The sequence below is a fragment of the Oncorhynchus tshawytscha genome, unplaced genomic scaffold (genome assembly GCF_018296145.1).
Source record: "Oncorhynchus tshawytscha isolate Ot180627B unplaced genomic scaffold, Otsh_v2.0 Un_contig_3309_pilon_pilon, whole genome shotgun sequence".
In the NCBI taxonomy this organism is placed as follows: Eukaryota; Metazoa; Chordata; class Actinopteri; order Salmoniformes; family Salmonidae; genus Oncorhynchus; species Oncorhynchus tshawytscha.
The window spans coordinates 223,256-235,000 of NW_024609672.1; the positions used below are offsets into that span (position 1 = coordinate 223,256).

General features: G+C 43.9%; 1 protein-coding gene across 1 annotated transcript in view; it reads right to left on the reverse strand.

Annotated features, from left to right (window-relative positions):
• Positions 1–11,745, reverse strand: part of LOC121845438 (protein piccolo-like) — a 79,272-nt gene that overhangs the window by 63,470 nt on the left and 4,057 nt on the right. The window contains 4 exon segments of the mRNA XM_042316845.1: positions 6–250; positions 458–911; positions 3,281–3,501; positions 3,548–4,317. Of these exon segments, the coding sequence (XP_042172779.1) occupies positions 6–250; positions 458–911; positions 3,281–3,501; positions 3,548–4,118 (1,491 nt within the window). The 5' untranslated portion in view covers positions 4,119–4,317.

Below are 11,745 nucleotides of genomic sequence, written 5' to 3' on the forward strand. Positions count from 1 at the left end.
CTTACACAGAGGACAGTTTTCCTGGGCCCCGAGCCTGTGGCCGTAGTAAGCGGCTCCCCTGCTTTCAGAGGCTCCACGGAGGGATCTGCTTCTATGGACTTTTGGTCCTTCAGCAGGGAGACGGCACGTTTGGGGGCCTTCTTGGAGGCAGGTGGGGTGTCAGGGCTGTCTGAGTCGGGGGGACCCGGGAGCGGAGAAGGGAGAGTCCGGGGAGAACCGAGGGGAGAACCGGGGGCAGAGAAGGGGGAGTCTGGGGAGAGCCGGCAGGAGAACCGGCAGGAGAATCGGCAGGAGAACCAGCTTTCTCATCCACAGAGTCCACAGAGTCGGTGGTCATGAGGTTGGTGGCCGAGCTCAAGATAGACGAGCCAAAGCCAAACATCTGTGAGGCAGCCGCCGGGGCTTGGCTGTCTCAGTAAAACTACCGAACCCGCTGAACATCTTTCCCGTCACCGACTCTGCTGTTTTTGGGTAGCAGCAGCGGCTTTGGCCCGATCAGGTTTGGCTGATCCAGTGAACCCACCAAAGCCACTGAACATTGTTCCCGTGATGGACTCGGCCGCCTGGGAGGCAGCGGCTGGAGGCTTGGCCACATCGGTGAGCCCCCCTAGGCTGATGCCCCCCAGGCCCCCGAAGAAGCTGGACTCCTGTTTACCTTTGGCCGGTGAGGGCTGGGGGCTGCCTTTCGGGGAAGATGAGCCGGGGGATTTCTGTTTGGGCGTGGTTGGAGGGGTTAAGCCTCTGTCGGAGATGCTCTGCTGCTTAATCAGTAGATTGGGCTTCTTGCCATCTTTTCCAGGGTCTTTCCTTGAGGGTGAAGGAGGGGCAGAGCCCTTGCCCATCATAGGAGGGTCATCCATACCCCCCATAGCCCTCTGCATCTGGCAGTTGAGACACAGCCACTCTTTACCCTGAAAAGATACAAAACATGGTCAGACACACATACGACACACACATATACACACATGTACTGTATGGCCGGGACAGTACCAGTATCGCGATACTCATTAGTAACGTGGCAAGGTAACAAAACACAAAGCGGATTTAACTTCTTTAGGAAAACAGCCCAAATGTTGGAAACCAATACCATTATGTTGTCACCCAGAGTGACATTTATTTAATTTCCATGTTATAGTACACAATATTATACATAAGGCAGATTTTTAAAGGACCAAACAGTATGTTCTGCTTTGTATTTTTATATTTGCCATGAAAACAGGTACACACACACACGCACACACACAATGACACGCACGTGCACACACGCGCATGAGCACGCCACACACGCGCACACACACACACACACACACACACACACACACACACACACACACACACACACACACACACACACACACACACACACACACACACACACACACACACACACACACACACACACACACACACACATACACACACACACACACACACACACACACACACACACACACACACACACACACACACACACACACACACACACACACACACACACACACACACACACACACACACACACACACACACACACACACACACACACACACACACACACACACAATCCTTTCCTTTAAGTGAAACATCACAGTAATTTAGAAAAAAAAAAACTTAATTAGTAAATTTCAATAACATGATTCTCTTTTCACACTGTAAATTGTTTTTCGCTCAGTTCATGAGGGATTTAAAAGCAAATTGAATGATTTATACTAATTATGTGTTGCAGTAACGGGAGCTGTATTTGCAGATCGTGGCAATTTGCAGAACCACCATTAAATGTACTATTTGACAAGGCTACATTACAAATGGAATATTTCTCTAATTTGAGGCAAAAAAAAAATCATCATTACAAACCATTTTATTTGTTTAATTTGAGATGTTTATTGGTTGATTCATTCTTGAAATATAAGAAAAGTACTCTGATGAAAGTAGATGCATTTCATGGTTAGTTAGAAATGGGAAACAACTGTATTGATGCATCTGTAACACTTTATAAATATATCATTAGATATTCATACTGATTTCCTACATGATATATACTGTATGTTTGTTCTAAAGATGGAGTTTCGTCACATATCCTGACAACTAGCTTAGCTACAGTGTAATGTTTTTGTTCACTACACAGGACATGGCCTTGGTTACCATTGTCTACAACAAGAAACCCTACAAAAGAGGACAATATTGACATGGTTACTTTCAGTGTCTTCTTGCATAGAACAACACTCACATTTCCGTTCCCTCTTTGTGATTACCATGCTCAATAATTCTACCCCCAGAAAAAGAGATGCAAAATATGACCACTTTGTGATTCTGCTGTTTTATCTGATAGCGTGTGCAAAGATATTATTTTTTGAGAGGGGCACTGATGACCAAATCATTGAATTCATTATTTGTATTGTATTTTCTGTATATCTATAATAAATACCTTATATGGATAACTATCAGATCACCTGCCCCCTCAGTTTCAACAGGCATCATGCCTCGGGGTGCATGGCTCGGGTGGTTGGTTACTGAAACCTGACATTGGCCGGTGGTTGGAGGCTTCCTGTGCCCATGACATGAGTCACCTTGATAGCTTCCCCACTGTCCATATGGCCCCTCTGTTCCTCAAGCTGTGTGGCGTTAATATGAGGGGCATTTCCAGAGCTAGGCCTGACTGCATGGGCATCTCTGGAACGCTAAATGCTTAAAGGCTAATGCTAAAAAGGCTAATGCTGAAAAGCTCATGCTGAAAAGCTCATGCTGAAAAGCTCATGCTAAAAATGCTAATGCTAAAAATGCCAATGCTTAAAAACTATCGCTCGGCTTCTTTAGATATGAGAATTAACTGTTGGTTTTGATTGATTCACCTTTTTTTATGTATATTTTGTACTGTAATGGTGTACTGTGCTTCTCTTGTGAAGTTGAAATGTCATTTAGACATTTAGACATGCTGGGTGAATTTTGTACTAATAAACAGAAACAGAAACCGAAAACTGAAACTAATTCAAGGCATACGTTAGTAGACATTTAATTGAATGAAGTGTCTGATACATCTGAGACAGAATGTGATGTGAAAAAAACACCATATAATAGACCCTCAGTCAGCACAAACTACAGTACAAATACATTTTAAGGGTAAGCGAGAGAGCGAGAGAGAGAGAGGAACAGCGACAAAGGAAGTGTGGGAAAATGGAAATACGGTGGAGAGAGAGAGAAAGGGTACTATAAATATATACCAGAGAACAGGAGAAAGAGAGAGAGGAAGAAAGCAAGCTAGAGAGAGAGGGCATTCTCTTACCTCCGAGTCTGGGGGGCTGAATCCACATAGGCTGCACACCTGGTTCTTACACATGGTACAGTTGCTGAAGTTGGGCGGCTCCTTGGAGCCCACGTTGAGCTGGGTACTCTTGCACAGCGGACACAACCCACCTCCAGGTGGTTTACCAGGGCCTTGTGGACCAGGGGGACCCCCAGCTTTAGCTGGCCCGCCTGACTGTGCACCGGGGCCAGGGGTCCTTGCTGCCCAGGGGGCCCTTGACCGGGGCCAGGGGGTCTAGGTCCTTGCTGCCCAGGGGGACTTGACCAGGTGGTCTGGGCCCTTGCTGCCCAGGGGGCCCTTGTCCGGAGACAGGGGGTCTGGGTCCTTGCTGGCCAGGGGGTCCTTGACCAGGTGGTCTGGGCCCTTGCTGCCCGGGGGGTCTGGGTCCTTGTCCGGGGCCAGGGGTTCTGGGCCCTTGCTGCCCAGGGGGTCCTTGACCAGCGGGTCTGGGCCCTTGCTGCCCAGGGGGTCTGGGCCCTTGTCCGGGGCCAGGGGTTCTGGGCCCTTGCTGCCCAAGGGGTCCTTGACCAGTGGGTCTGGGCCCTTGCTGCCCAGGGGGTCTGGGCCCTTGTCCGGGGCCAGGGGGTCTTGGCCCACCCTGCTGGGGGCCCTTGCTGCCTGGCCCTGGGGGCCCACCTTGGGGCTTCTCTCCAGGCTTTTCTTCCTTGTCAAACAGGCCAAATGAGGGCATGTTGACCCCGGAGCCCATGGAGGTGACCTCGGAGGACATTGAGGACATTCCAGAGGACACCTGGGAGGTCATGGACGAGACAGCGTTAAGTGGGTTGGCCCCACTCAGGAAGCTGGAGCCAAACATGCCTGTTTTCTTCTCTGGGTCCTTAGGCTCCTGCCTGAATCGGGACTCTAAGAGGCTGAGGGACGAGGGACTGCGGCCAGGGGCCGGCCTGCCAGTGGGGCCCTCTCCAAACGCATCTACGGTGCGACTCTTGCTAAGCCGAACAGAGGGTCCAACTCCTGGCTGCTGGGGCCGCTGCTGAACATCTGCCTCCGAGGGCCTGAGAGAGAGAGTGTGAGAAACAAACAAACAAACAAACAAAGAAGAGTCATTTGGCAGTACAAATGGAAATAGATGATGTGTATACATTTCAATACTCTGTGACTTCCTTTCATTTCCTCCTTTCCTTAATCTGTACTGATGTGACAGAGCTGGAAAGGTGAAAGCAAATTGCCATAGGCTTCCACCATGTTGTTGCATTTTCAGATCAGCGAAGAGGAAGGAGAGGAGACAAGGAGGGGAAGCTACTTTACACTATCAAATGGCTGATATTTGCCGGTTGCCAAACTTAGAGATGAGACTAATTAAACACTCATGATCACCATCGCCGCAGAAGAGCTCCTAAATATATCATTCAACACACATACAGACACATATGTATCCCAGATAAACAGATCTTCCAAACAACCAAATCATTAAGAATGATAATTGTTATATGACAACTCATCACTCAAATTCTACAGACATCTCAACAATCTGGTATGATGTGTTGTAATAACATCCTACTTAACTACTAAGGCCTACATGAGATGTGGCTCTTTGGGGGTATTGAGCAATACTGTATGCTAAATGCTCAATGATGAACAACAAGCTAACCTTTCACCCCAAAGCCATTGGACATAGACCTATCATCGGCACAGCGAGCACAAAGCAAGCATACTACCAGCCCTAGGCTAGTGCTGATGGGAAAGTGAATAGCTCTGAATGACATCTACAGTTGAGAGATCATGGAGATATAGGAGAGAGAGTGAGAGACAGCTCAATGGGGTAAGATGAGATGGCATTATTAGATCGAGCTGAGAGGCGGGATAGACAGCCTAGCCTACACTGCTGTCAGGTGCAACCCTGCTACTCATCAACTGAGATTGAACCTATCACGTAGATGATAGATAGATCAATGCCGAGCATGAAATAAGATCAAGCGGTTCAGGTTTGGAACAGTGAAGCGTCAGTGTGAATTTGACCTGAAGGTAAAGCATGAATTACAGAGAGAAATAGCTTGCTACTTGAGGCCAACAGACCATAAGCTAATTGGTGTTTAAAAGGAAAACTCAAAAACCCCAAAACTATCTTTTGGTATTTGTTTCATTAGTCCATTGTTGTCATAGACTCAACATATTTTGCTTGTCAGAAATCAAGTTATGTAACTTTCAAAATACAGAAATTATGCAAAACGCAGCATCATATGATGCAAAATGCATCATTTGTGGATGATTTCTGTACTTTGAAAGTTACATATCTTGAAAAAACTTGATTGCTGACAAGCAAAACATTTTGGCACTATGTCAACAATGGACTAATGAAACAAATACCAAAATATCGTTTTTGGGTGGAGTTTTCCTTTATGTGTCAAAAACAGCCCGCCAGTTCTGCTATTGGCAACTGTTGGTTTCAGCACCATGGAAAGCAACTAGCTCACAGACAGACCGCTCATCCGCTTGGCTAAAGCGCTTCCTTCCACAAGATGTTCGATGTCTTTCCATTTACAAAATGAAATTCAAAACCGACTTTCAAGATGCAATAAGGTGAAATCAATGACTGTGATGACATTTGCGATCGCTGTTCTATATATAGCCACATTAATATGTATGTATCCCCTCCCCCTATTCTGGCTTGGGTAATAATAACTGCTCTCACCAACAGAGCGAATTAGTGATAAGGAATTTGTGATAACGTGTATCGTGTGCCAATGTATATGTTAATGATATACTGGTGAGAATTGTTGGTCAATAGGGGACACACAGCCAGCGTCGGCCTGAATATCGACTCTTGACATATATTTGCAATAGAAGCTATGTAAATACGAGTAGGTTATGATATATAATTGACAACATTGGAATGGTGATATACAATGTTGGCACCGTGAGTGGAGAGGCTATTTGTTTGGGATGATAGCGTCCTTCGTGGGGAAAAATACAGTGGCTTGACAGAGTAATTTTTACCCAGGAGGCATTTCGTTTCTTTACAAACCCTGGCGTCTTACCACCGATTTTACAGCGGCTATCCTTTGATAATGGCACAATTAAACGATTTACGCAGTAATTCGCATGCAAATAATTGTTACATGAGATTATTTCAGTATCATACCATTTAGTGCATTCTAATATTTGATCTGATGCGGTATTGTAAACGAACTGACAAATTGTCCAGCATTTTACCAGATGCTTTAAATTAATAAATTAAGCGAATTAACAATTGATGGTAAAAACAGCATTGGTCTTATGGCTATCAATGCTTCAAGACTATCTTTGTAAATGTCAATAACAATAACCACCTATCCCATTTTTGAATGGTATCATCTATCCCCATGGTAAATGTGAATGGGTGTGAACATGCATTCTCCTTTCCTGTGCATTCATAGTGATACACTGCTGACAAGCTGCAGTGCTCTGCCTAATCAAAACACGGCACAAACACACGCCTTTCGTTCTCTTTCGTGAATAGGCCCGTTAAATGACGGGGTACGGAGAGGAGTGGACATTTTAAAGTGCACAAAAATGCCAGTAAAATCCTGCCTTCGAGCGGGCGCGCCCCGGGCTTGTTGGCTTGCGCCCTTGACATAGCCGCGGCGAGTTGCTTTCTGTCATCCTCGCTGAGTTGGCTCAGGTCCACCTGTGCCCCCGTGGAGGTCCGAATGAAGCCTCCTTTCCCGTCCGGTGCGAGCCCCTCCGGTAATCCAGCAAGCACCCCTTCGCCGCCTTCGAGGCTCGCTTCGTTCCCCATGATGGCCCCCTCCCGCCGCCCCCCGTTTCGATTTCGACGCGACGCTCTGCGTTTCTAGCTCCAAAGAACGTGGTGAAAAGCGGTGAAAACGACCCCCCTCGACTCTGCGTGCATCTCAAATTATTTCTCCATCTTTACATCGCCCTCTCCCTCGTTCTCTCAGTTCTGTGTTGATATCGCGCATCTCTTCTGTCGATGGACGACGGTTTTCCGTGCGGGTCTGTCTTCAGTTCTATCCTACTACACCACATCCTCTCCCTCTCTCCCTGCGCTCTCAAACGCGCATGTTCCGCTTCTGACAGGTGATAGAAGACTTCACTGAAGGAAAATATGTGGGCTTTAAAGGGATCAACGTTAACCGTTAAACACATAACATGTAGGCTACAGAAGAGCTCTTGTTAGTTCAAAGGGGCAAGTGTATTTCCCTGTACTCATTTGTAACCTTTACAACAATGACACGACCTAAGCTGCTGACTATTGATTTCTGTAATACATGACGTCCTGGTGACATTTTGGCTGTTATGTAAATATCACGATGATCATGTAATCTCAAGGTAGGCCTACAATGAGTGGGTTCAAGTGTTTAGGCATCACACATCCAGATGTATACACACACACACACACCTAAATGCCAGTGATATGCCATTATAGCATTGTAGTGCTCTGGGTCAAGTGTGCAGGTGTGCATGCTTTTGTTCCAGCCAAAACACCTCTTCAATATATTATCACGATTTTGATTGATTTAATTGAAACTACACCCCGCAAATCATGTAGTTCTCCACTACCGGACTGGTAGCATACGACCTTGCATCCCACTGCTGGCTTGCTTCTGATGCTAAGCAGAGTTGGTCCTGGTCAGTCCCTGGATGGGAGACCAGATGCTGCTGGAACTAGTGTTGGAGGGCCAGTAGGAGGCACCCTTTCCTCTGGTCTAAAAAAATATTAGATTGTGTAGGGTGCTGTCTTTTGGATGTGATGTTAAACAGGTGTCCTGACACTTTGTGGTCACTACAGATCCCATGGCACTTTTTGGAAGAGTAGGGGTGTTAACCCTGGCATTTTTATTTTAGTTAACTAGGCAAGTCAGTTAAGAACAAATTCTTATTTACAATGACAGCCTAGTGGGTTAACTGCCTTGTTCAGGGGCAGAACGACAGATTTGTACCTTGTAAGCTCGGGGATTTGAACTTGTAACCTTTCGGTTACTAGTCCATCACTCTAACCAATAGGCTACCCTTCCCAATCTAGCACTCACACCTAATCATCCCCAGTTTACAATTGGCTCATTCATCCCTTGTAACTATTCCCCAGCTTGTTGCTGAGAATGTGTTCTCAGTCAACTTACCTGGTTTAATAAAATAAAATAAACTATCAGAGTTGGTGAACATGGGGCTTGGATGAGACTTCATTTCCCAGAGTGCATCACTATGGCTGGATCTGTTTATCTGCACTGAACCTCAATTAGTTGCTTTTTCCTCATACTGTATCCTTGACACTATTCAATCAAATCCTATTACCAGGTCTTTGGGGTGTTCTGGTACAGTTTGGATTCATGTACCAAGCAGAATAATGTTTATAGTTTGGACATTCATGTAGCATGTAGCATGTAGCATGTAGCTAATCCTGGAAACATGGAAACAGTTTTTTATTGAATAGGGCCCCTTGTGACTTGACTGATACACTAATATGCGTAAACAGTTTGGTATTTACTCCATGTAAACAGTTTGGTATTTACTCCACGTAAACAGTTTGGTATTTACTCCACGTAAACAGTTTGGTATTTACTCCACGTAAACAGTTTGGAATTTACTCCACGTAAACAGTTTGGTATTTACTCCACGTAAACAGTTTGGTATTTACTCCACGTAAACAGTTTGGTATTTACTCCACGTAAATAGTTTGGTATTTACTCACGTAAACAGTTTAAACAGTTTGGTATTTACTCCACGTAAACAGTTTGGTATTTACTCCACGTAAACAGTTTGGAATTTACTCCACGTAAACAGTTTGGTATTTACTCCACGTAAACAGTTTGGTATTTACTCCACGTAAACAGTTTGGTATTTACTCCACGTAAACAGTTTGGTATTTACTCCACGTAAACAGTTTGGTATTTACTCCACGTAAACAGTTTGGTATTTACACTGAATGTATTAATCTACATATAATAATCATTAAGTGGGTGCTTACATTTGTCCTATTTCACACATGTACAAGCACATGTATGAATTGGATTATTACTTTTTGCATATCCCACTCCCCCTGAGACGGGACTCAGCCATTATTGACAGCAACCCTAGAGCAATTAGGGTTAAGTACATTGCTCAAGGGCACATCAGCAGAGTTTTCACCTAGTATGCTTGGGGATTTGAACCCACAACCTTTCAGTTACTGGCCCAACACTCCTAACCGCTAGGCTACCTGCCACCCAAACATGATGCCTAGTTTATGGGGAAAATACGTACCATTCTTTTAATTCGTAACAGATTTATACATAATATTCTCAAAAAACATCCACAAGATGAAAACTATTCACACAGTTGTAGCTCAAACGGAGTTCCACACTCACTTCCTCCACACACAGTGATTCTAATTCTGTATTTTAAGCAGGCACACCCTCCAGATCACTTATGATATGATATTATAGAGCGTCCACTGTGCTTTTCATCAGTGGAATGCGCTGTCATGTGATTATTCACAGCTTACAGAGCTCCAGGCTGGATGTGTCCTCTGTGTACCCAGCTTTAGGCTCTCCCTCCCTGGGTAACGGCAGAGGAGAGGTCCTAGGGTGGGAGAGTCATTTCGGTGAGCAATTTCTCTATAGATATCTTGTTATTGGCTGTGTTTCAATCCAAAAGATCCCTCAGCCTAAATTCATTGCCCTCATGGATAGAAACAACTGGGTAGGTGTAATCACTAGATCCATCTAGTTCCCACCATATTGCATTTCACCTATCCAGCCCTATCAGACCTGTGAAGGGGAGTGAACAAGGTCAGAGGGGAGGAACATCCTCTTGGAATAAAACACAGCAATCAACTTGTGTACTTGTGTTTATTATAGCAGTGGATGGTCATTGTGGTTACTATAGTATTGGATGGTCATTGTGTTTATTATAGCAGTGGATGGTCATTCTGTTTATTATAGCAGTGGACGGTCATTGTGTTTATTATAGTATTGGATGGTCATTGTGTTTATTATAGCAGTGGACGGTCATTGTGTTTATTATAGTATTGGATGGTCATTGTGTTTATTATAGCAGTGGACAGTCATTGTGTTTATTATAGTATTGGATGGTCATTGTGTTTATTATAACAGTGGATGGTCATTGTGTTTATTATAGCAGTGGATGGTCATTGTGTTTATTATAGCAGTGGACGGTCATTGTGTTTATTATAGCAGTGGATGGTCATTGTGTTTATTATAGCAGTGGACGGTCATTGTGTTTATTATAGCAGTGGATGGTCATTGTGTTTATTATAGCAGTGGACGGTCATTGTGTTTATTATAGCAGTGGATGGTCATTGTGTTTATTATAGCAGTGGATGGTCATTGTGTTTATTATAGCAGTGGATGGTCATTGTGTTTATTATAGTATTGGATGGTCATTGTGTTCATTATAGCAGTGGACGGTCATTGTGTTTATTATAGCAGTGGATGGTCATTGTGTTTATTATAGCAGTGGATGGTCATTGTGTTTATTATAGCAGTGGATGGTCATTGTGTTTATTATAGCAGTGGATGGTCATTGGATGGTCATTGTGTTTATTATAGCAGTGGATGGTCATTGTGTTTATTATAGCAGTGGATGGTCATTGTGTTTATTATAGCAGTGGATGGTCATTGTGTTTATTATAGCAGTGGATGGTCATTGTGTTTATTATAGCAGTGGATGGTCATTGTGTTTATTATCAGTTGGTCATTGTGTTTATTATAGCAGTGGAGTGGATGGTCATTGTGTTTATTATAGCAGTGGATGTCATTGTGTTTATTATAGCAGTGGATGGTCATGGATGTGTTTATTATAGCAGTGGATGGTCATTGTGTTTATTATAGCAGTGGATGGTCATTGTGTTTATTATAGCAGTGGATGGTCATTGTTTATTTTATTATAGCAGTGGATGGTCATTGTGTTTATTATAGCAGTGGATGGTCATTGTGTTTATTATAGCAGTGGATGGTCATTGTGTTTATTATAGCAGTGGATGGTCATTGTGTTTATTATAGCAGTGGATGGTCATTGTGTTTATTATAGCATTGGATGGTCATTGTGTTTATTATAGCAGTGGATGGTCATTGGTCATTGTGTTTATTATAGCAGTGGATGGTCATTGTGTTTATTATAGCAGTGGATGGTCATTGTGTTTATTATAGCAGTGGATGGTCATTGTGTTTATTATAGCAGTGGATGGTCATTGTGTTTATTATAGCAGTGGATGGTCATTGTGTTTACTATAGCAGTGGATGGTCATTGTGTTTATTATAGCAGTGGATGGTCATTGTGTTTATTATAGCAGTGGATGGTCATTGTGTTTATTATAGCAGTGGATGGTCATTGTGTTTATTATAGTATTGGATGGTCATTGTGTTTATTATAGCAGTGGATGGTCATTGTGTTTTATTATAGCATTGGACGGTCATTGTGTTTATTATAGCAGTGGATGGTCATTGTGTTTATTATAGCAGTGGATGGTCATTGTGTTTATT